Here is a 25,630-nt window from a genome sequence, read left to right as displayed (position 1 = left end):
TATATGACAAACCCACAGCCAACATCGTCCTCAATGGTGAAAAACTGAAACAATTTCCACTAAGATCAGGAACAAGACAAGGTTGCCCACTCTCACCACTATTATTCAACATAGGTTTGGAAGTTTTAGCCACAGCAATCAGAGAAGAAAAAGAAATAAAAGGAATCCAAATCAGAAAAGAAGGAGTAAAAATGTCACTGTTCGCAGATGACATGATACTATACATAGAGAATCCTAAAGATGCTACCAGAAAACTACTAGAGCTAATCAATGAATTTGGTAAAGTAGCAGGATACAAAATTAATGCACAGACATCTCTTGCATTCCTATACACTAATGATGAAAAATCTGAAAGTGAAATTAAGAAAACACTCCCATTAACCATTGCAACAAAAAGAATAAAATACCTAGGAATAAACCTACCTAGGGAGACAAAAGACCTGTATGCAGAAAACTATAAGACACTGATGAAAGAAATTAAAGATGATACAAATGGATGGAGAGATATACCATTGGATTGGAAGAATCAACATTGTGAAAGTGACTCTACTACCCAAAGCAATCTACAGATTCAATGCAATCCCTATCAAACTACCACTGGCATTTTTCACAGAATTAGAACAAAAAATTTCACAATTTGTATGGAAACGCAGAAGACCCCGAATAGCCAAAGCAGTCTTGAGGGAAAAAGCAGACCTGGAAGAATCAGACTCCCTGACTTCGGACTATACTACAAAGCTACAGTAATCAAGACAATATGGTACTGGCACAAAAACAGAACTATAGATCAATGGAACAGGATAGAAAGCCCAGAGATAAACCCATGCACATATGGTCACCTTATCTTTGATAAAGGAGGCAAGAATATACAATGGAGAAAAGACACCCTCTTCAATACGTGGTGCTGGGGAAACTGGACAGCTACATGTAAAAGAATGAAATTAGAACTCTCCCTAACACCATACACAAAAATAAACTCAAAATGGATTAAAGACCTAAATGTAAGGTCAGACACTATCAAACTCTTAGAGGAAAACATAGGCAGAACACTCGATGACATAAATCACAGCAAGATCCTTTTTGACCCACCTCCTAGAGGAATGGAAATAAAAACAAAAATAAACAAATGGGACCTAATGAAACTTAAAAGCTTTTGCACAGCAAAGGAAACGATAAACAAGATGAAAAGACAACCTTCAGAATGGGAGAAAATATTAGCAAGTGAAGAAATTGACAAAGGGTTAATCTCCAAAATTTACAAGCAGCTCATGCAGCTCAATATCAAAAAAACAAACAACCCAATCAAAAAATGTGCAGAAGACCTAAACAGGCATTTCTCCAAAGAACATATACAGATTGCCAACAAACACATGAAAGAATGCTCAACATCATTAATCATTAGAGAAATGCAAATCAAAACTACAATGAGATATCATCTCACACCGGTCAGAATGGCCATCATCAAAAAATCTAGAAACAATAAATGCTGGAGAGGGTGTGGAGAAAAGGGAACCCTCTTGCACTGTTGGTGGGAATGTAAATTGATACAGCCACTATGGAGAACAGTATGGAGGTTCCTTAAAGAACTAAAAATAAAACTACCATACGACCCAGCAATCCCACTACTGGGCGTATACCCTGAGAAAACCATAATTCAAAAAGAGTCATGCACCACAATGTTCATTGCAGCTCTGCTTACAATAGCCAGGACATGGAAGCAACCTAAGTGTCCATCAACCGATGAATGGATAAAGAAAATGTGGCATATATATACAATGGAATATTACTCAGCCATAAAAAGAAACCTAGAGTCTGTCATACAGAGTGAAGTAAGTCAGAAAGAGAAAAACAAATACCGTATGCTAACACATATATATGGAATCTAAAAAAAAAAAAAGGTCATGAAGAACCTAGGGGCAAGACGAGAATAAAGATGCAGACCACTAGAGAATGGACTTGAGGACACGGGGAGGGGGAAGGGTAAGCTGGGACAAAGTGAGAGAGTGGCATGGACATATATACACTACCAAACATAAAACAGATAGCTAGTGGGAAGCATTCGCATAGTACAGGGATCAGCTCGGTGCTTGGTGACCACCTAGAGGGGTGGGATAGGGAGGGTGGGAGGGAGGGAGACGCAAGAGGGAAGAGATATGGGGATATATGTATATGTATAACTGATTCACTTTGTTAGACAGCAGAAACTAACACACCATTGTAAAGCAATTATACCCCAATAAAGTTGTCAAAAAAAAAAAAAAAGAAGAAGAGGGTGTTTAATTGGCCAGGATTGATTCACGGCCCACCTCTTGGCCAGGAAAGGGCCGCTGATGGAACCACCAAGACTAAAATTAACAAGAGAGGGAAGGATTCTCAGCAAAGTAAGAGAGGAAATAGAGACAGGTCCAGCAAGGACAAGACACAGCCACGCCATACCCACTTCTGTCACCGGAAGGATCCCTCCACATCAGCACAGTTAGGGGAGCAAGAAGGGATTGCATTCTCTGAATTCAACAGGGCCAGGAAGGAATGATGGAAGTAGTCCCCAGCCAACTAAGGAGAAACAAGGGCTTTCTGGACCATAAGACAGTAGACACAGCCAGGGACCCTCAGCCTGGACCCCAATTTCCCCCGCTGTTTCTGTGCCATGGTTCTTCACAAGGAACTCTAAGCCTAGAGTCACTTAAGGAACTCCTTATGGGAGCATAAAGAACCTTTCCCAATCTCTTACCTTATCCCTCTGTCCTCTCCTCTCTTGTAGCTGGCTATTGGGATCTGTGTGGCTGGGCAAAGTGTCTCAGGGCTCTGCAGTCAAGCAGGGGAGGACAGAGCAGCATGAGTTAGAAGGGAGATCATACTTACCTGAGTTTCTCTCCTTTCATTGTTTTCTTCTTTATTGTCTGCTCTACCCCTACTGGAATGTGAGCTCCACGTGGGCAGAAGCCCATCTGTCTTTTTTGAGTTTGAACTCTATTGAAGATTTTTTTTTATTGAGGTATAGTTGATTTACAATATTCGTTTCAGGTGTACAACAGAGTGATTCATTACTTTTATAGATTATACTATATTTGAAGTTACTCTAAAATATTGGCTACATTCCCCATGCTGTACAGTGTATGACATAAACTACAGCGATCTGTCGTGCAGCCATATCGGTCTTGATCACTCCCTGCTGTAGCCCCAAGCATATGACAGTAACTGGCATGTAGTAGGCAGCTAGGAATATAAATATTTGTGACTGAACAAATAGCCTGCAAGTAAGGCGGAGGCTACAGCCCACCTCTGCCTTTGACCCTGAGCCAGACAAGCAAGATTAGGCCTGGAAGTGAGTCAAACCAGGAAGCAAGAGGATGCTGGATGGAGAAAAGCGCACAGCTCTAGATTCAGCCAGACCTGGGTCCTAACCTGGCTCTGGCACGTGTGGAGCACATCACTTAATCGCCCCGAGTCTCAGTATCCTTGGTTTTGAAACGTGGATTTACCACCTATTTCACACTGTTGGGTTGAAAATAAATGAGAATGAAATGTGTAAAATTGGCACAGAGTAAATGCTCTCCGCCCCAGATGCCTTTCATCTCTGTTGTATGCTCAGTAAGGGAGGAAGTTGTTTTAATCAGATGGTGGGAACTGAACACTACATTTCCTGGGGCTGGGGAGTTGTGCATTTTAGGAGAGCGGCCTGGAAAAAGCAATTCCTAACCCACAGGATCGGCGGTGGGGAGGAGGGAATGAAACATCAGCGGTGAAAGATCTAGACCACGACAGGCCCAGGGATCCCAGTGGAAAGTCTCCTGCTGCAAACCTCCAGCACATCTAGCCTGCGGCTAGGAGAAAGGTCACTTTCATGTTACCTCTGCTTCTGGGGATGGTATCAAAAGCATAGCAGGCAATTTGGAAAAAGAACTTTATTAACTTCATGAAAAACAGCTGCCGTGAGTCAAGATCTGGACAAAGACAGAGCTCTGGTGACTTCCAGTCAATGGCCTGGAAAAAGCCACCTGTTCTCTCTATAGCCTCAGACCAGGGTCTCAGTTGGGGTCCCAAGCAGAACACCCCACCTCCTTGCCTCCTCTGTGCAGGCACAGATTCAGGCAATGCATTCTCATTAGACATTAGATTCCCCTGCTCTGTGGATGTCTCACTGAACAGGAAAATGAATCATCAATGCTCCAGACATTCAGGACAGGACAGATCTATAGCACACCAGCTACTGTTCTGGATCAGCAACCAGGAACACCACATTCTGAATAACCAATCAGAAAGTCAACACTCCGGAGGACCACCCAGAATTCTAGAATGCAAAATAAGAACCCCTTAACTTTCTAGATGATTCCATCAGGAGTCCCATATTTTAGAATGCCTGTATTCTGGATCAGCCAGAAATCTGACATTCTAGGTGATCAACCGGGAAACCAGTGTTCTGGCATTCCGAAGGAGAACCACTCCTCACTTTCTAGATGGCTCACCAGGAATTCAGCATTCTAGATCGACAAACAAGACCACAGTGTTCCAGATCGTGGTGAGAGACCCAGAGTTCTAAACGTCCACCCTGATGCGCTCAACACCAAATCAGAAACCCAACATTGAAGATTATCAACCCTGGCCTCGGCATTCTGGAATGATGAGCAGTAAGCTCTACCCTCCAGAATGCTGCCGCCCTGGCCCCTCAGAGCTCTGTGGATGGCCGCCCCACTCCAGGCCCGTCCTCCTGGCGGGGGTCCGGCACGTGGAAGGAGACGTAGGGACAAGTCTTGGTGTTGAGGCAAACCAGCTTCCTCAGCGTGGCCGTCTTGACAAGGTTGAAACCCATCTCACCACCAAATGTGCTCGACTTCCAGTACTCCGGAGAACAGATAGGATTCCCTAAGAGGCCCTTAAGGGAAAAAGGAGCCCCAATTTCTATCATACTCTCCCCAAAGATGGAGTTTGGAGGGCACTTCTCAAGAAGCAGCCCTGGGTAGAACTCCAAGGCATCGATGTCTCCGTACAGCTCCTCCAACTCAGCTGCCATCTCCTTCTCTCCTACAAGGGGGAGAAGCCAAAGTCAGAATCATGATGCCATCCATTACGGTTCATCTGGGGAGGGAATCTTCTAGGTCCACCTTTTTCTGGGGAGGAGAATGGACTTCAGAAGAGCACCTTGAGCAGATGAGCACATGCCCTAAAATCTGGCCCGGCTGACCGACCCTGCTCCAGGGCTGCATCTAGGGAAGGAATTTGCTACTGCAGATGGAGTCAAGGGCCTGGATCTGCCACCAAACAGCGTGTGACCTTGGGCAACTCACCCCACTTCTCTGTGCCCTAATTACCTGATCATTACAACAGGCAGAAGCTACCTATCTTGTTTCCTTCACAGGCAGGTTTCAAGGGGCCTTATCCTGGTCCAAGACCCTGCGCTCTACCGGAGCTCAGAGATGCAATGTCATTTGTCCAAGATCACATAGAGACTTAGCGACAATGTTTTTTCTGTCTCTCTGGACTGTCATGGGAGACAGACATGGAGTGTCCCTACCTGTCTCCTCAAGTCCACCCTCCACAGGGTACCAGTACACAGTCAGGTGTCATGTCACACCCTGGTCAAAACCTTTCAGTGGCACCCCCATTGTCTGGGACAGGGGTCCCCAAACTTGGCTGCCCAACAACTGGGGATCTTGAACAACAAATATATATATATATGACATATAGACATATATGTTACATATATTTATTATATATATTATACAATTTGTGTTTTATATATATATATACACTTACATATACATACATATGTATATACATACACATACATATATGTATGGAGATATATATATACACACACACATACAGATTCTTGGGTACCACCTAGGTCTACTGAATCAGAATCTCTGGAAGAGCCATCTCAGATTTGGTATTTTTAATTAGTTTTCTAAGTGATTCTCAGGTAGCTGGCCCATAAATGGGACTTAGGAACCACTAGACAGAATAAAACCCAAAATCTTAGCGTAGAATCCAAGATTCCACACAATCTGAGCCAGCCTCCTATCACTAACCTCCGCCCAGCCACACCTAGGACTGTTCTCCTGAATAGGCTCACTTTTTTTTTTTCTTTTTTTTTAGGCTCATTCTTTTTAACCCCTGCGTCTTTGTACTTTCTGTTCCTCCACCTAGAATGTTCTTCCCTCTATCCTTCACCTGGAAAATCCCTTTTATTTTTCTTTTTTGGCTGTGCCATGTCTGTGCCTCCTGCAGTGGAAGTGCAGAGTCTTAACCACTGGACCGCCAGGGAAGTCATGGAAAATCCCTTTTTATCCTTCAAACCCAGCTGAGAAGCCACCTTCCCTCCCCAAGCAGAGTCATCTGCCATCCCTCGCCACCCCTGGCACTGTGCTCCCACACCCCTCAAATCCCACAGTCACAGTGCTGGCCATACGGATCACCCCGTTCTGTTTCCTCAATGTCTCCTTCACTTCAGCTCAAGTCCCTCGAGGGCAGGAGCCGTGGCCGGGAAACAGCTGCTCACCTGTGAGCTCCTGGAAAGAGGTGTAGGGCTTCATGCCAAACCTCTTGCGGTACTCATTGAAGGGCTGCAGCCGCAACTCTCTCGATTCCTTGATGACTTCCACAGCCACGTATAGGACATGGTGGTCTGTGTTCCTACCCCCGCCGATCTGCCAAGAGATAAACACAGCTGTGGTCTGAGAGCCAGGCCACATTGTCCTGGAGAAGAAATTCAGGTCAGGAGTCCTTTCTGAGCAGAAAGGATGGCTCAGCCTAGCAGCCACCAAGCTGGGAACCCGGCCCTAGGTCTGCACTGCCATGCTTTCTCAGGGACCCCCTCCGAGGCTCAGTTTCCTCATCTTTAGAGTGTGGAGTGGGCCAGGAGGACTTCTCTAGTCACTCACCAGACACACTGTTCCCCAGCCCTTTGAATTTAGGTGAGAACCCACAACATTCTGTTAAGGAAGGTTCTGGAACTATTAGGTTCAGCAACTAGGACTCTGCAGAGGAGATGGCCAGCACGGCCACAGTCCAGAACTCAAGGAGAGGGGACTGGCATTTCAGATCTGGAAATAAAAGGCAGAAAGCTTTCTGAGCTTTCAAGTGATGGAAACAGACGGATGGACAAATGTGAATTTGAGGGGCCAAAACTTTATGGCTTTCCTAGGATATTTTTTAAACTCTGCCTGGCAGAACTGACATGTGTCTGTCACTCTCCAAATCAGTTTTTATCATAGAACAAAGATGTTTAATCTTTTAATGGATTCTGCTAAGGAACCTATTTCTATTGCTTTCCATTCTCTATATCACAGAATTGAGATTAAATAAAATTTACTGAGCATCTAGTATTAAAAAGTGAAACCCAGGGACTTCCCTGGTGGCACAGTGGTTAAGAATCCGCCTGCCAATGCAGGGGACGTGGGTTCGAGCCCTGGTCCGGGAAGATCCCACATGCCGCGGAGCAGCTAAACCCTTGCGCCACAACTACTGAGCCTGCGCTTTAGAGCCCGCAAGCCACAACTACTGAGCCCACGTGCCACAGCTACTGAAGCCCATGTGCCTAGAGCCCGTGCTGCACAACAAGAGAAGCCACCGCAAAAAGAAGCCTGCGCACCACAACGAAGAGTAGCCCCCACTCGTCTCAACTAGATAAAGCCCGCGCGCAGCAACAAAGACCCAACACAGCCAAAAATAAGTAAATAAACAAATTAAAAAAAAAGTGAACCCCTAGTAACCGGCCACCACTAGAAAAGAGAAACTGAGCTAGAAGGTAGGAACACAGAGTATCAAGTCACTCCATTCAGACCAGATAAAGCTACACACAGAGACAGGTGATTATATGTGTGTCTCTTTCTTTCTGCCAAGCCTCCTGGGAGAGGAATTGTTGTGAGCTAGCAGGGAGGGAACTAAAATCTTGCCATGAAAAGTGTAATATATAAACACATTTAGTTTAACTAAACTTGTAGTTTTACTTTAAGACCAAGGCAGTGGCGTAATATATCCTGTGAAGGGAGGGAAATAGGGTTCAAAGCCCAAGTAACCTGGTGAGATGAAGGCTCCAGAGGGAATTCCCTGGTAGCCCAGTGGTTAGGACTCTGAGCCTTCACTTCCAAGGGCCCGGGTTCAATCCCTGGTCGGGGAACTAAGATCTCACAAGCCGCACAGCACAGCCAAAAAAAAAAAAAATAAGGCTCCAGGAAAAAAAAAAATCTGATTCATAACTGTTAAGGAGCATAGGTCTACTACTGTATAGCACAGGGAACTCTGCTCAATATTATGTAACAACCTGAATGGGAAAAGCATTTGAAAAAGAATAGATACACGTATATGTATAACTGAATCACTGTGCTGTACACCTGAAACTAACACAACATTGTTAATCGTCTCTACTCCAATATAAAATAAAAAGTTTAAAAAGATATTCTTAATGCAAAAGAATTGTCAAAAAAAAAAAAAGGAGCATACATCTAAAGAAAGATCTATTGCTCAGGGTGAATTGATAATGATAATGCTAAAGAAAGAGTTCTGTTTGGGTAGAACAAGGACAATTGGGTGAGAAAGAGGAAAAGCATAGTTGGGTGAAGTTGTACACCCTGGGGCAAAGCCAGAGGAGGCTGGTGCCAATCTCAGCTGAACCATTTACAAGCTGTGGGGCCATTGTGGATTGACTTGCCTGTATCCGTGTTGGAGTCCTAACCCCCAGCACCTGTGAATGTGACCTTATTTGCAAATAAATGTAATCAAGGTCATACTCCACTAGGGTGGCCCCAGATCCAATGACTGGCGTCCTGATAAAAAGAGGAAAGAGAGACACAGGGAGAGCACCATGTTGGAGTGATGCTTCTACAAGCCAAGGAACCCCAAGGATTGTCAGCCATCACCAGAAGCTGAGAGAAAGGGAGGGAACAGATTCTCCCCTGGAGCCTTCAGCAAGAGTACGGCCCTGCCGACACCTTGATTTTGGACTTCTAGCCTCCAGAACTGTGCAACAATAAATTTCTGATTGGTATTAACACCATCTGGGGGAGTTAACTACAAGGGCTTTCTAGAGAAATGTTTGAGGATTGATCTTTTTCATGGCCTAGATGTTAGTAATGTGTAGTAAATGTTTAATGGATGCTTGGATGGATCAATGAATAAATGAATAAAAGGTGATACTTCTCAGGTGTAAGGTGGGAATATTTCTTTCTTTTTCTGGATGTTTCTTTGTCTATGGAGGAAACCCCAGTAGCCTAACACTCTTAGCATCTTTTGCCAACCTCTCCCCCTCCCTCCTTATTAGAAGAGGAGAAGTAACTTAGTATTATTGGTGAGCTTGAGCACAGTAACTAGGCATGCGTTGTTCAAGCTGTCCTCTCTGCCACTCTTGAATTCAGTTGACACCAGGGAGTATGTTTTCTCTCATACTCCTTGTTCTGGGGGGACAGGAGGATGTTGGGAGAGACCTTCCTTGTTTCCATGCTTCCATGTCTTGGTAGCCAAGTTTGTCTATTTGGGGGTTTATTATTAAAAAGCCTGCTTTAGGTTTTCTAGAATCAGCTTTATCAGTAATAGAGGTGATATTTTGAACTTCCAAAAAAATAAAAAGGAAAAAGAATAAATGTCTGCTGCTTAAAGCCCCCTGGTCTGTGTTCCTTTTGCAGCCCTAGGAAACAAATACAGGGACTGTAGGCAAACAACTTATGCTAATCCTCTGTTTCTTCATACGCAGCAATGAGGAAGGTAGAAGCATCAGTCTGATACGCTTGTGAAATAAGCATGTGGTGAAACAATCGAGATAAAGAATACAAAGCAGTTATCACAGCGTTGGTCACACGGTAACCCCGAGATGGAACCATGGGTGGGGATTATCAGGGGAGGCCCTGTTTTATCACTTCTCACACTCTCTTTGATATCCTGAGAATCCACACGCTTCTGTGACCCTTCTGCCTGGTACCAGGAAATACCAGGGCTTTTCACACACGTCACCAGGGACATTGCTTGAAAATTCTTTGGAAACCATGAAGCCCCGCACACGAGTTATTGTCTCTGTTCATGTCTGTGTCCCCACAAAGAACAGAGGCCGTAAACCAGCCAGCAGCCGCCCATTGGCAGCAGTATATGCTAATCGCAGTCAAATTACCAGGGGGAAACCTAAATCCATATGGTGCCACAGCTTCATGGTAGGGCTGAGGGGTAAGTATGAGAGAGAAGCAGGGGCTGAGGGGAGCTAGGGAAGGAGATGGGAGCTTCCAAACATGGGGAAGGGAAGATTTCGGAGGAAATTAGTTAGAAATTCCAGAGGGAAAGGCTGTATTATTTTGCTAGGGCTGCCATACCAAAGTGCAGAAATTTAAACAGCAGAAATTTATTTCCTCACAGTTCTGAAGGCTAGAAGTCCAAGATCAAGGTGTGGGCAGGGTTGGTTTCATTCTGAGGCCTCTCTCCTTGGCTTAGAGATGGCCAACTTTCCCCTATGTTTTCCCTCTATGCACATCTATATCCTAATCTCCTCTTCTTATAAGGACGCCAGTCACAGTAGGGCTCACTCAGTGACCCCATTTACCTTAATTAACTCTTTAAAGACCCTAGCTCCAAATACAGTCACATTCTGAGGTATTGGAGGTTAGGACTTCAACATGGGAATTTGGGGCAGGGGGCAATTCAGCCCATAACAGAGGCCTCTAATGTAATAAAGACCTACTATGTGCAGTCACTTTTGCATATATTGCCATACCCTGAATGTCTTCCTGGTCCTCAAATTGCCATATGCCCTCTGACCTCTGGGCCCTTGCCCATGCTGTCCCCTCCGTCTGGAACACAGAGACCCCGGGCCACGAATGCTACCTCTTGCCCTGGGAGGCCCCTATCCATTGTTTGGATCTCTGCTCAAACATCACTTCCTTATCCACAATCCCCAACTCTGGGCCAGAAGCCCCTCTCTGAGTTCCCAGAGCATGGTGCGCTTTCTATGTTGTGGTTCTTAACATGCTCTTATAATTCTTCAGAAAAGCCCTTGGTACAGTGCCTAACATGTAGTAAGTGCTCAAACGATGTTAGCTGTCACATGACTGTCGTTCCTTTCTAGGGTGTACGCACCAAAAATACAAGGACCCAAGAATCACATTGACCTGGTTCAGCACTGTATCCCCAGCGCCTGCAGTAACGCCTGGTATCGTTGAATGAATGAAAGAACGACAGAATGAATGAAGGAATGATCACGACCTCCCAGTAGGGGTGACACTCTCCCCCTTTCACAGAAAACTGGGGTTTGGATCCCAGAGCCCAGCGGCCCTCCCCAGCGCTCCTCTGAGGCTCACCTGGCCCGCGGGCTGGCGAGAGAAGGCGTCCACCAGGGCCTCGACCCCGTAGTCCACCAGCATGGAGGTGTTGAACAGGAACTGCTCATAGCTGTAGTTCTGGGGGCCCACCCGGAAGGAGTCGGGCATGAGCGGGTGCCAGTGGTAGAGGTGATTGAACTCCATGGCAATTCGGTTACGGTACTGGAACTGGGTGCCTAACAGCAGCTCCGGGTCAAACTTGAGCTGCAGGAAGTAGCCACTCAGCTGCTGCACGTACTCCTCGATCACAATCTTGATGGTCTCCCCTGGGACGAAGGATGGGGAATGGGGTCAACAGAGCACAGGGACTTAGCCACCAGGCTTGGGAAGTGGGCCAGTTCACGCAAAGGGCTTGGTTTGGCCTCTTTATCATTGTAATGGTTGTTTGATTTTATTTGGCCACTTTCACTTTGCCTTTTTGTCACGGGGTGTGAAAATGGAACTTTCTGTCTCAGGCCGCACTGATGTCCCAAGACAGGAGCCACCTGCTAGTCCCATGTTCCCTGGGGAGGTCACAGGCCGGGCTGAGCAGGACACGCAAAGGAAGTATCTGAGGATGGGTTTTGTGACCCTCTGGTGGCCACCTTCCCACAGCCCATTAAAAGAGGCTGGAGACACCACAAAAGGTGGGCACGTAGAGATTAACTTAGTGAGGGAACTTCAGCGTGCCTAAGATGATGGGGGTGAGGGGAGCTCCCAAGAGACCATTCTAAGAGCTGCAGCAGCAAACAAGGGACACTGGAGACATAAGTGAATCTTGTCCCAAATATAACCCTCCTGTCTTCCTATGTATCAAATTCCTCTGCCCCCTCAGGGACAAGCTACAGAGCAAAGAGCCAGGGAAGACACAAAAGGAACATTCCATAACACAATGAAAACTGGTCAGCTAGATATCAGAAGAAACCGATATTTTGGCCAACTAACCACTAGACAAATTGACTTGTAGCAAAATGATCTGGAGCCACTGGAACTGCAATCAGCAGACCTGGGTTTAAATCTTGGCTTCACCATTTCTAGCCACCCGAGCTGGGGCTGTGCTACTTACTCTCTCTGAAGCTCACTCTCCTTATCTGTAAAATGTGTACTAGAATCGTACCAGTATAACAATATTCACAGGGCTCCTGAGAGGAGTAGACAATGAATGCATCTGAACCGCTTCGTACAGGGCCTGGCATAACACGGAGGGTCAATATGTGTAGAAGTGGGAACACTACGTGGAGGTGTGAGGGGAGAATCCCCTCCCCATACGCACACGTCACAACAGAGTAGATTAAGGCTCCCACCCCGTCCCCACTCAGGAAAGCACTCCCCTCAAGATGTGGTGGAAGCAGCATAAAATGGTGGCAGCCAGACCTGGTTCAAGTCTCTCTGCACTGAATGGCCTTGGAGAATTCACTTACCCTCTCTGCCTCTTAATCTTCACAACAAAGGGTAATCCTATCTGGGTCACAAGGCTGGGGAGGGTTGAATGAAGCACTGGAGGTGCAGGGCCCTAGGAGTCCCGCCTCTGGCCACAGCTTCATCACCAGTCAGTATGCTGGGCAGCCTGCAGACACAGACTTGCCCTCTCTGATCAAAGTCTCTATAATACTGGGACTTCTCCATTGTAAAGCAATTATACTCCAATAAAGATGTTAAGAAAAAGAAAAAAAATACTGGGACTTCTGAACCAGCCCCTTCTCGTTCTTTAGGCCATTCCTAACCCCAGTGCATGGCTCTTCCAGGCACCAATGAATCAGGCACTATAATTGGGAACAGTTACGCCCAGTGATGCTGAGGCGGGGGCAGGGGCTCACTGGTGACACAGAGTGAATATGGTCTGGACAGGGGTGTCGGGGGCCAAGCTCCCAGGCCAAAAACCATCTGACATTTTAGGCTGCAGGCTCACCCCTGTAGGGGACACAAAAATATCTTGTCTCTGAGGCACCCAGAAGCTACCAACCTCCGGGAAGGCAGGTGCATGCAGGGCAGGAAACATAAGGATTCCCGAAGCCCAGGCAAGCTGGGGTATTTGCTGAGGATGTCCTTGAGTGCTCCGGGATGATGGGGAAACTGAGATTTGGGGTGGCTAATCAGATTTGCTGCTAGTCACCCAGCTAATGATCAGCTACCACAGCCCTCCGTTTTCTGAAGGCCTACTATGTGCTAAGTACTTTCCCATTCATCATCTCAACAAGTCCTTACCACCATCATTATTCCCAATGTATAGATTTGGAAAGTGAGGCTCACACAGGGGAAGGACCCTGTTCAGAATTCGAATCTCTCTGTCCCCAAACCCTCCACTCCGCTTCTCAGGACAGAGGACGTGACCTTCCAGGACAAGGCTGGCTTGGAGTCCTCACCGATGAGGATGAGGCGGGCCGTCTGGAAGAGCTGCTCATCACCCCAGGTGGGGTGCTCAGCCTTCAGCAGGTCACACACTCGGTTGTGCTCACGCAACCAGAGTGTGGCGTAGAGCATGAGCCCCGGAAGCAGCCCGAACACCTCCTGGCCCACTGCCATCTGGCTCTGGGGCGGGATGCCCCGGGGGTAGTGCATCAGCACTGGTGCCTCTTCCACCGATGGCGGGTACATCTCTCCGTCCAGCACCTGCAGGATGGGGCCACCTGGTAACCTGGGGAGGGGCCGGGTGCCTGCACCTGCACAGCTGACAGCCTTCCACTCCTACTGACAGCTGCCCGTAACACGCAGGGTGGCCACCCGGCCTCCCTGACCAAGGCCTGTGGATTCTACCTCCTAAAGTGAGTCCCTTTCTCTCTCCCCTCTGCCACCACCCTCTTCCAACCCACCCTCATCTTCCACCCTGACTCCCCTCATAAGTGGCTCCATCCCCCCAGACAGTCCGTTCTCGGCTCTGCAGCCAGAGCAATCCTTTAAAACACCCAAATCGAGCATCACACCCTGGCTTAAAACCCTTCCAAGTCCTCTCTCTGCTCTTGGCAGAAATCAGAAATCCTTAACGCGACCCTCGCTCATCGGGAATCACTCAGGTGTCCAGCAGCATCTCCCTCATTTTCCTCCCTTGAATTCACTCAAGCTGACTTCCCCTCTCCAGCCTTGATGCCTGATAACCTGGCCTGTCCTGTGCCCTTCTTGGCCTCCCTAATTTCTCATCATCATTCATGCAACTCTTGGTTTATTCGTACTTCCTAAGGAAGCCTTCCCCATCCTCTGCACACTCTCGTGGCTTCTCCCTGGTGGCAGCTATCACAAGTGTAATTAATTATGTGGCAGTGTCGTCATTCACTCAATGAATGTCCACCGAGGACCTACCATATGCCAGATACTGTTCTTAGCCCAAAAGATTCAGCAATGAACTTTCTGTCTTGGTTTTTGTTTAGATTTGCATGGTCCAGTATGGTAGCCACTAGCTACGTGCAGCTACTAAGCTCTAGAAACGTGGTCGGTGTGAATGAGGAACTGGATTTTTAATTTTATTTTCTTTAGATTTAAATTTTAAAACAGATACCTCAGCTATTGGGAAGTCGTTATGCTTAGAACAACTTGGACATGTGAATCTACTTTCTCAACTGTAAATTTTATGAAATCTAAATGCAGATCAGAATCTCCAGCGAAAATCTGGCACCCAAATTGAGATGTGCTATAAGTGTAAGATACAGGTCAGATTTTGAAGATTTAGCACAAACAGTGAGATATTTTATTGACAATTTTTGTGTTGATTACATGTTGAAATGATAAGATTCTGGATATATTGGGTTAAATTAAAAATATTTTATTAAAATCAATTTTGCCTGTTGCTTTTTACCTTTTTTAATGTAGCCACTAGAAAAATTCAGATAACTTAGAATGTGGCTCACAGCAATGAAATAGGGCAAATGATACCTATTTTATGCAGTGGATTTGAGAAGTGCATGAGATGATTACCTATGTGGCTCTAGCACCACTGAACAGTGCGAGTTCAGACGAAAAGTCCTCGTGGAACTAGCACCCTACTGTTTGTGTCTGTGATCCCTGAGGAGCTTGAGGGTAGGGCCCATAACTATCACGGCCACTGCTCACCTGTGCCAGGCACATCATAGTGCCCAATTAGTATTGTAGAATAATTAAATGAATAAATTCAGGCTGGAAATATTCATCTCCTGTGGAGCCCCAAAACCCACCTCCCAGGAGAACATGAGAGGCTACGTCTGCTCCTTGTCTGCGTCTCTTCCCTGGCACCCTTTCCCAGGGTTTGCTGTCTCTCCTCCGACCACACACCTCCAGCTTCTGCAGCTGGCCATCTCAGGACACCCTGGAGGCCCCCACCAACAGCTTCTGCCAGGGAAGACCGTGGAAGGTTCTTCCCAACGCCCCATCCCAAGACCCAGTGCTACCTGGTACTTGAGTTTCCCATCCTTAAAGAGCCGCAGGTGATACTGACGTTCCAGATTGTCTCCATAAATGTGGCCAAGGTCGACCTGAAGACAGAGAGAGGGTCCACTCAGACCTCTGGGTCCTGCCCCACCTGTAACAACCTCCATGTGCCAAGTGCAGCCCAGAGAAGTCCCGAGCCCCTCCCAGGTACTCACCCCATGGCCCAAAGCCTTGGTGAAGCCAGGACCCATCTTGCCAGAAGTTTTGAAGAACTGATGTGTGAAGTGTTGCGCAAAGAAGGCAAACATGAGGTTGCTGCCTTGGGGGTCAGGGATGAACTTCCTCCTGAGCAGGAAGTGACGGCTTAGGAGCTCGGCATCGGGCAACTGCTTCTTCCCTGGTTGGGGAGGTGGGAAAGAGCAGTAGCTGCTTCCGGTCTGGATCTTCCTGCCTCAGGGCCTTCCAGGCTCGCCAGACCGAACTGGTCCACGCAGGAAGCCCAGAGTGGCCTCCGCAGGACCACCTCCCTCCCACCTGATGGCCCCTTGCACCTTCTCTACCAAAAGACTCTAGAAGTATTTATGGGTGAAATGGCGTGATATCTGGAATCTGTTTTTAAAAACTCCATAAAAAGTAAGGTGAGAGGGGATAGATGAAATAACATTGGCAAATTGTGGACAAATCTTGAAACCCAGAGATGGATACATAGGACTTCCTTATACTTTTCTCTCAACTTTTGTGTGTGTTTGCTACTTTGTACAAGTTAACCCTCCTCCCCCTAAAAAAGAAAGAGAAAACAAACAAACAGATGAGCTTGGATTCCCCAGCCGTGGAGCAAGGTAGCCTGTGTCTGAAATGGGTTATGCCATTTACTAACTGTGTGAACATGGAGAAGTCATCCCATCTTTCTGACCCTCAATTTCTTCTTCTATAATATAGGGCAAATGATATCTATTTTATGCAGTGGATTTGAGGAGTGCCAATGTAACCGGCAGAAAACTGGTGAGATGGAATCTTTTAAACCAAGGGTCAGCAAACTTTTTCTGTACAAGTCCACATAGTCAATATCTTAGGCTCTGCCAACATGTGATCTCTGTCGCATCTGCTCAGCTTGGCTGATACAGCAGGAAAGCAGCCACAGGTGATACCTAAGGAATGTGACTGTATTGTCCTTTGTGTACTTGAAACTGAATTGATGGCTCTAAACTGAGTAAACCCCCCTGTCTGAAGACAATCACAGGAGCGGATAAGGAAGAAGGTCTTGGGAAGAAGACCCCTACCAACGAGACCAAGTGGGGGTCTTGAACAACTAAAGAAAAAATTTGACTTTATGTGTAAACTGCGCCGATGAAGCACATAAGACTGTTTACATTAGTAAAGACCCAAACTCAGAGTTAGCACCCTGTAAATAGCTCACTATTCTTTCCTTCCTCCATTTCAACTTTAAAGTCACCCCCATCTCAGCAGGATCCCACCCATCTAGTAGACAAGGTTCAGGCAGAGAGGCACCCTGGAAATATGGAAGCACTCGTCTGACTCTGCCGCTGACCTCAGACAAGACCCCTCCACAACCTCTTCCTGTCCTCATCCCTGGTTCTGGATATGCATATGTCTTGCCTTGGTCCACCCATCTGTGAAATGGGTCAGTAACTGCTCTTCTGCTTGTTTTTTCCCAAACAGAAGAACTAAGCATCTCCTGTGACACAGCCCAGGCCCAGCCGCCTCACCCCATCGCCATTACCTTTGGTCCCCATGGGCGTGGGACAGTCTTGGGGCACAGAGGGCAGAACACGCGTATAGTAGCTCACGTTGGAGAAGGATTCCCAGCTGATGTAGTCATGAGCTGCATTGTAGGTGGGGGGGCTGGGGATGAGGTTGGAACGCGCTGCAGAGGGCGAAAATAATAGTGACAAGGGGTTCCTGCCCCCAGTTACACACCCCCTTCCCTGCCTCTTCTTGGGTTGTTCTATTTTTGGTCCCCCCATGCGGCCAAAATCTTACTTCCCCGACCAGGGATTGAACCCGCACCTCAGCAGTGAAAGCACGGAGTTCTACCCACTGGACGGCCAGGGAATTCCTTGGGTTGTTCTTTTTTTATCTGGCACCCTAGAAGCCCCCCGCCCCCAACCCCTGCCCTTATCATATGCCAAGAATTCCAGGAAGTGGCAGGATTTCTTGCTCCCCTAGATTAGGAGGGCCCCGCCCTCACCCACCTATGAGTACCAGACGCATGAGCATGTCCCGGATGTAGGTGGCATTGACAAACTCCCAGAACCAGCGGCCATGCGTCAGCAGGAAGTGGAGGAAAGAGGGGCTGGGCCGCAAAGTAGTCCGGAGCCAGGTCCATAGCTCAGCTGTGAGGGCAGTGGGAGCCATTCAGTCAGGCCCTCCTGGCAGGACCAGAAGCAGCCAGAGTGGAAGATGGGAACGGGGGACGAGGGCCAGGATGGAACAGGGTAGAACCTCTGGGGCAGGGGTAAGGATGGAACCTTGGGAGTGATGGCACGTGACAGAACCAGAACCAGACGTGAGGACAGGAGACAGGACCAGGGACTGAGGTCAGTAAGGCCAGAGCTGGGCAGTGAAAACTCACTACAGTGCCCAGAAGCGGGGAGTGGGTTGTGCCAGGAGTGAGGGCTTGGGCTGGAGCCAGGTCAGGGGCAGTGTCAGAGGTCAGGGGCAGTGTCAGAGGTCAGGGGCAGGCAAGAAAAGAGAACAGGGCCACGGCCGGAGGCGAAGGTAGGAAATGGGGGTCTTGGAGGATGAGCCCAGGGGAGAAGGATTGGGGCTGGAGGCCCAGCTCACGGATGGTGCAGTTGGGGCCGGAATAGCCCGTGCGGGTACAGTCACACTGGTAGCGGTCAAAGCCGAAGCGGACACAGATACCCTGGTGCTGGCATGGATAGTAACAACAGGGGTTCACTGTGGGGAGAAACAGAGATCAGAGACCACTCCAGGGCGACCTCTCGTTGGGACCAGAGGCAGGGAGTCCAGTCACAGCTCTCTCCTAACTTACTGGCTCCTGTGTTCCCCAAGGGTCCTCTCTGTCCCCACAGCTATGACCAGAAAGCTCCTGGCCCTTCCGTTTCCAGACCTTGCTCTGGGTTTCCAATCTTCCCCACATCAGGCCACCAGGGGAAGTCCCCCCCTCCCTCCCTGCTGTCACCAAAGTGGGGCAGGAGAAGAGTCCAGGCCCCAGGCTGTGACATCAAAGGCTAGGAAACAGCTGATAAGACACTGCAGCCACAGGCTTTTCTAGAGCATTCACTTTCTGCCAAGTCAGAGCTCAGCACCAAGGGCAGAGTTTGTGGGGTTCAGTAAAGGGAAAAGGATAGGGGTTCTCAGACCAACCCCCAACCTCTGGGCATCAGGACCTACCATTCCTTTATTTTTGCAGAAGGGAAGGAAGAGCAGGTATCACAACGTCCAGTTATAGGCAGATGGGGTGGGGTGACTGAGGCCAAATAAGGGGAAACCCAGATGGGTCACCCAGCAAGTGGCACCAGACCAACTGCCCATCCCTTCACTTCCACCCCACCCCCAGACACTCAGCCGTCAAGTCCAAGGAAAGACGTTTCCCAGAACCCAGAAGACAGAGAATGGGTTTGAGGGGAGTCTCAGCTCCCATCCTGATAGACCCAGTCCCAGCTCACATCAGGGTGGAGTATGGGCTCTAGGATCTTGAGGGAGGTCAGGCACCACGAGAACAGGAGAGATGTGGCCGGAAAACTCTCTCCAGAGGGTGAGTGGAGCTCTAGCATCACCCCCACCAACCCCCTGGAGAACCACTCCCCCCGCAGGAAGTCCCTCCTTGTGTCTAACCCAGATCTCCCCAACCACAGCTTCAATGATTCTCCAACAGCAAGGTCAGAGTCTCCTTGGAGCTCCCTCAGTGCTCGTTCACAGCTCAGCGAGGGACACCGAGGCTTGGGAAGAGGTGGCGACTTGGCCAAGACCAAGGAACAGAGCCAGGCCTCCTGCAGACCCAGGGCGCCTGGCTCCTGGCAGCAGCTCCTTCCCTGGCCTTCCACAGAAACACCAGGTCCCTCCTGCAAACACACTTCCTTAACTGGGCTCAGAGCCAACGTTACAGGGAACTCTGATTCTTTGTGCATCTGACTATAGGGGGTCAAGAGGAGAGCAACGGGAGGTAGGAGGCTGAGAAGCCACCGCAGGCTGATCACCTGCTGTGGTCACAGGGCAGGACCCTCTGGTTTAGGGCTCCTCACATTGCAGAATCATGCAAATAGTCTTGCTTAAGCCCTGGCAACTCCCCACAGCCCCACAATAGCACCTCTGTGACCCTTGCAGGGTATAAAAAGAAGGAACCCACGGGAAGAAGTCTGAACAAAAATGCCTTATCAGACCAACGAACAAAAAGGCCTTATCAGACCAACGCAGGCGGACCGGCAGGTGGGGCCCAGGGCAGGGGCCTGGCAGGACCCCCCTCCCCTCCTACAGCCACAGGCCCAGAAACGCCAGGGAGCTCAGGCTCAGCCGTGCAGCGGGCTCAGGGACCTGGGATCTCATCGATCCCTCCTGCTCAGGACACTCTGCTGTTCTGCCCAGGAGCTCCCGTGGCGCCACACTGCCCAGCTCCCGACCCTGGCGCACCAGGCCCTCTGTCACAAATGGGTCGCCCTACCACTCAGCGGGCACAGGGGCTGAGGCGCGGCCCTTCTCTGGGCTGTCTCCCCATCCCTCCCCCAGTAGGGATCCCAAAAGGAACTCAGTTTGTTCTGTGGCAGCCCATCCCGCGACCCCAAAGCCGAAAGCTCTGCTCTGCTCCCTCCTTGACCCAGGCTGCGGCTCCGCCCTAGTAAATTCCCTCCAGATCTACCTGACCCTGCCCACTGCGCATGCACCAGAAAGCCGCCCCCTAAATGTCCACACTCCGCCACACTCTCTCGCCCCTGCTCCACGTTCCAGCTCGACCTGCTCTGCTCCACCACAAGCCTCCAAGGGAAAGGGCTTTCCCTGACTTTCTCCTCCCTCACAGAGGCCGTGCACACAGCTGGGGCTCAACCCATGTCCTGGAGAGATCCAGCCACCCAGGGAATCCAGATGTGGTGGCCAGAGCTTCAATGTTTGCGGAATTTAAACTGCAGCGAGGAGACCAGCCAGCCCAGGCTTGGCCAGAGGGACTCCCTGATCTCCCCAGCACCCCTGCAGCTGGCTCTGAAGTCTGGCTTGAGGGCTTCAGCAGGCAGCAGAACTGTGTCCCCAGACGCAGAAGTTCCTGCCCGCATCCCTCTCCCTCTCCCTCTCCCGTCAGGACAGTCTGTGTGCCAGGCGCAGGCAGAGGTCCCTCCCTCCCAGACCTGCTGCCCAACTTTCCCTCCCTCCTCTTCCGCAATCTTTCCATAAACACCGGCGGCCCCAGGGCAGGGAAAGTTCTTCCCAGCAAGGATAGCAGCTGCCGCTGGCGGCCCCATGATGTCAGGATGCGCAGAGAGGAGACTGGGTGCTGCTCCCCCCCTTCCCCGGGGAGGGGAGCCTAACCACAGCTGGACGGTCACGATGGGCCCGGAAGCCAGGGCTCTGGCTGACCCTCCAACCTTGCATATCTACCTCGTTTATCTGCTCAGCACTCCCTGGTGGGTGGGTGAGACTCCCCCTACCCCTGCCACCCCCCCACCGCCCCAACCCTGCCACAGATGAGGAGACTCGCCCAGGCCCCACTGCTTCAAAACTGCAGAGCCAAGATGAACTCCCTTCTCTTCCCTGCCCTTCCTCCTCCTGGAGGTGCCCAGGCCTGGATTTGGGGAAGGGATGCAGAGGGAGAGTCACTTTGTCCCACAGGCTGGGGATGACCCCAGGTGAGATAGGTTTGTCACCTTTCCTTCAAGGTGGACCTGAAACCAGGACCCCAGAGGGAGCACCATCCCCTACCGCGACCAGAGCTCTGGGAACTATTCACAAAGGAAGGCCTTCCTTCAGTCTAACTTAAATCCCACATGCTTTCATGTGCCCAGCGGAGGACACCCTGTATAATAAAACATCAAGAAAGAGAACTAGGGAGATGCAGACACAGAGTCTAAAGTGCCTTGAGTTCCCACACCCAGCACAGGGCGAGGCACCAAGTAGGTGCTGGGTGAAGATTTATGGGAGAGTGACTACTCTTTATTGGCTGTGTGTCCTTGGGCAAGTACCCTGTACCCTCTGGGCCTTATTTTTCAGCGTTTTCCAGGAAGGGGAGGGAACAGACAAGCTCTAAGGAAAAACCTCCCTCTCTGCCTCCCCTTCTCTTCTCAACTCTGGGCGAAGCCAATCTATCTCCAAATATCTGGGTTATTTGCATCAATAGGATTCCCTAGCCCCATCAGCAGAGAACCCTGCAGCTTGCTCTCACTGCGTCTTCAAGCCAGCCCAGAGGTGGGGTTGATCAGCAAGCCCACACTGCACACATTCCCACCGATGAGGAACTGTTTAGGACTTCCCGGCTCCAGAACTTTCTGAGGATCTGGCAAGGAAATGTCCCCCAGCCCAGGAGTCAGGGCTCCAGGCACAGTGAGGGAACACTAAGTCGTCAGGACTTGGAAGCACCAGGCAGCAAGAGGGCTGGTTAAAGAGAGAGGCTGGACTGAAATTCCCTAAGAATAATATTTAGAGAAGCTCCAGGAGCTTGGTAGCCAAAGAGAGAGAAAAAAAAAAGGGGGCCCTGACCAGCCAGCCCCAGGCCCTACACCCTACCAGGTCAGCGGCCAGCCGCCAGGCACCACCGCAGCGGGCCCCGATGGCTGGAAGAGGAAGTCCTCTCCCAGCCCACAGACTCCTCTGGTGCTGCAGATAGGAGGCTGCAGTCAGCAGGAAGGTTTGGCACAGGCGGGGTTCCTGCCCCACGTTCCAGGGTTAGCTGGTCTCAGGCCCCTCTGCCTGGCATGGAGCTCCGGTTGCCAGGTCATGCCCTATCCCTAGCCAAAGAGAGAGCACTAAGCCCAGTCCAGGAACTGGAGGGGATGAACTTGAGCATTAAGGAAGCCCTGGCACATCCCTGTCCTCCAAGCCGGACTCCCCTCGTCCGTCACAAGAGAGGCAGAAGCAGCATTCTCTCCCGCCACCTGCCCCCACGTAAGCTTGCAGCCCTTGTCTCCTGGGGGAATCAGCCTTTGCTGCTGCTCTGGGGACAAAACACAGGCTTTGGCTTTCCCGGGCAGATGCCTCCCCTGAATATCCAGGCATCTTGGACCTCAGTTCACCCAGAGACGTGGAAACAGGAAGGCAGCCCAAACCTTCTGCCCCAAAACCCAACTGGTCCTCCGTTCTTTCCTTGATCCTTGCAGCAGCCTCCTTAACGGTTCCCCAGCCTCCAGTCTCACCTCCAAGTCATCCGCCCAATCTCACTCTTCTGTTCCCAGTTACCCTGAGGCCCCAGTCCCTCTCCTCATTCTGCATCCAAAGGCCCGTGTCCACCAGCAGCTGCCTGTGTCCTACTGCTTCCTGTGCGCCCTTCCACTCCCACAGTTCAGACCTTTAGGCTTCAGCTCATGCCCTTGCTTCTGCCAGGAAGACCCCTTCCAGAGTTTCATAGTAAAACCTCACAGGATTTCCACCAACTCACCACCTCCTTCGGGGTCCCGGTCAAACGTCACCACCTCCAATAAGCCTCCCGAAATTCTTCACATGTAAGGGACGAGAGATAACTGCCCCCCACCCCCGAGCCCCACACACCCCTGTGCTTCTCTCAGTCATGGCCCTGACCCCCTTGGATGACAGTCTGTGGGCATTTCTATCTCCTCCACCAGACTGCGAGCCCCTCCCAGCTATGTCTCCAGGCTGCAGCCAAAGACTGGCATAAAGCAATCCCCTGGGGGTGTTTGTGGAGTGAAGAAAACAATTCTGTTTAAACACAACATAAAGATAAGTGGAAAAGGCTAAAAGCAAAATGGCACAGACCATGGCTCACTAAGTACTGGTGAACAGACACAGGAGGACAGGCAGGGTGAGCCCTGGGTACCCTGGGGGCCTGGATGGGGCTGAATGGGGCTTCAGAGGAAGTGCTGGGCTGATCCAGGGGCTAATAAAAGGGGCCACTGGGTCAGCCTAGTCAGCCTCGGCTCTGCTACTGGGGTGTCAGACAAATGGGCTCACCCCTCTGGGCCTCAGAGTTCCCTTCTGTAGAATGGGACTAACATCTCCCTGGCAGGGCTGTTGTGAGCACCAACAACAGAGGTGCCCACAGCCTGGTTTTGTAAACTGTAAAGTGCTGGCCACGTGGGTCTTCCTCCTCTTCTTCCCACAAACTAGACCTTTGCTCATGCCCAGCATCCTCCATCCTTTCCTTGACTCCCCAAATGCCATCCTCTCAAACCCTCTCCTCCAGGAAACCTGGTCTGATTCCCAGTTCACATAGGTACCCTTTCTCTCTCCTCTGAGCATCACAACAGAAGGCTCAGATCCCCTCCCCACCATCCTCTGTTGACCCCATTTTGCAGATGGGAAATGGAGACACAGAGCTCACACAGCTATGTGATGAAGGAAGCTCTGTCCAGACTCTGCACAGACACACACACACACACACACACACAAGCAGTAAGCTGGGGGAGGGAGGCCGTCCAAAGGAGGAACTGCAGTCCTTCACCTGGAACCTGGTACATGCATGGTGGAGGGGGAGGAAGGTGTGAATTTTACAGGACCTGACTTTCCCCATCTTCTTTGGGGTGATGAAACCAGGGTCCATTGGCAGGGGGTGAGAAGGCCAGGGAGGACTCTGAGGAAAGACCCTGAAAAATGCCTACAGTCAGGTAGATCCAGCTTCCAACCCTGAGCCCACCATGCACTGTGTGAGCTTGAGAGGGTTATAGCCCCTACCTGAGCCTCAGTTAACTCATCCGCCCAGTGGGGACCTCACAGGTGAGGATTTAAACCTCAGGGGAAGCAACCCAGCCCCGTAAGTGTATTTCCACCTCCACTCTCTCCGGAGTGGCTGGTGTACCCCGGGTCCTCACAGAGGGAGATCTTCTCCACTGGGGCTGGGAATCCGGAAGGGTACCAGAAAGTTAGAGGCTGGAGAAAGAGAGCTCGCCAGCCCGCCTTCCCCTGGAGCCTGCTGCTTCCTCCGAAAGTGGCCCGCAGGGGAAACAGCGGGATTGTTGGGGATGAGCTTGGACCGCTGGGGGCCCAGAACAGGTGAGGGCCTGGAGAGAGGCTGTCCCTTTTCCCAAAGCCGGCCCGAGATCCCAGTCTGCCCTTTCCCCCCGAAAAGAACCCAGTGGCGTCCTAGCCAAAGCCACAGCCCCCGGGGGTCTGCAGAGAGCCCCCATCCCACCGACAGACTCAGCCCCATCCCCATCCCCAGGCACCGCGAGCCGAAAAGGGGAAGCTGGGCCGGCCGGAGGGAAGAGGCGGGTGGGGGCCAGGCCAGGGACGCAGGACCTGGGGCTCTTCGGGGGCAGGAAAGGGGCCGCCTACCCGGCGCGGGTGCCCCGGGGGCCGCTGGCAGGACAGGGGACGGCGGCAGCAGCAGCAGCAGCAGCAGCAGCGGGAACCGAAGCGAGACACTCCGCCCTGCAGAGGGAGAGAGATGAAGGGCTGAGCCTGGCATTCAAGGCTCCACCAGGAGGCAAAGGGGATTCTGGGGCCACCAGGGCCGGACTTACGGCTCATGGTGCAGGGCGGTTGATGGATGCGGGATGCGGACTGCCTGCTCCTTGGGTGCGTCTCTAACTGTGCCCCGGAGCTCTGGCCCGCCTGGCCCGCCCCTCCCCACCCATTCCCTGGCTCCACCTCTCTAGCCAGCTGTCACCTCGGCCTCCGCCCATTTACTTCCTCTGCTCCCGCTCCAGCCAAGACATTTTATTAATTATTCTATGATGGACACTAAGGTGGTTTTTCACCCGAGATCCGTGAGACACTGGAGCCTTTAAAACCCGGTAGCACCAGAAGTGTGTCCATTTGGTTGATAAGAAACTGAGGCCCGGATATGATGTGCCATGCTGAGGGCCCCCAGGGCTTCAGGGCAGAACGGCTGGTATCTCAGCCTAGAAACGTCCGCTCAGAACCACATAGCCTCCCCCCAC

General features: G+C 50.5%; 1 protein-coding gene across 1 annotated transcript; it reads right to left on the bottom strand.

Annotated features, from left to right (window-relative positions):
- Positions 1-3,890: 3,890 nt before the first annotated feature.
- On the bottom strand, positions 3,891-25,304 carry PTGS1 (prostaglandin-endoperoxide synthase 1). Its single transcript, XM_029203659.1, has 11 exons — positions 25,211-25,304; positions 25,023-25,118; positions 18,417-18,533; positions 17,825-17,965; positions 17,353-17,496; positions 15,827-16,008; positions 15,632-15,715; positions 13,640-13,886; positions 11,277-11,563; positions 6,500-6,647; positions 3,891-5,022 (listed from the first exon to the last, which is right to left on the bottom strand). Exons 1-11 carry the CDS (start codon positions 25,215-25,217, stop codon positions 4,667-4,669), a joined length of 1,809 nt encoding a protein of 602 aa, XP_029059492.1. The 5' UTR covers positions 25,218-25,304; the 3' UTR covers positions 3,891-4,666.
- Between the last annotated feature and the right edge of the window lie 326 nt (positions 25,305-25,630).

The sequence above is a fragment of the Monodon monoceros genome, unplaced genomic scaffold (genome assembly GCF_005190385.1).
Source record: "Monodon monoceros isolate NGI ecotype Baffin Bay Population unplaced genomic scaffold, NGI_Narwhal_1 Super_Scaffold_5, whole genome shotgun sequence".
Classification (NCBI taxonomy): Eukaryota; Metazoa; Chordata; class Mammalia; order Artiodactyla; family Monodontidae; genus Monodon; species Monodon monoceros.
The sequence above is the reverse complement of the archived record's forward strand: the minus strand, read 5'-3'. Positions and strand labels throughout refer to the sequence as shown.

Excerpts from the sequence above, each read along its gene's own strand:
- PTGS1 (XM_029203659.1), bottom strand. Across the intron at positions 18,534-25,022 it reads CCCCGGGGCACCCGCGCCGG|TGAACCCCTGTTGTTACTAT; the intron begins GTAGGCGGCCCC and ends TTCTCCCCACAG. Across the intron at positions 16,009-17,352 it reads CACGCCCATGGGGACCAAAG|GGAAGAAGCAGTTGCCCGAT; the intron begins GTAATGGCGATG and ends CTCCCCAACCAG.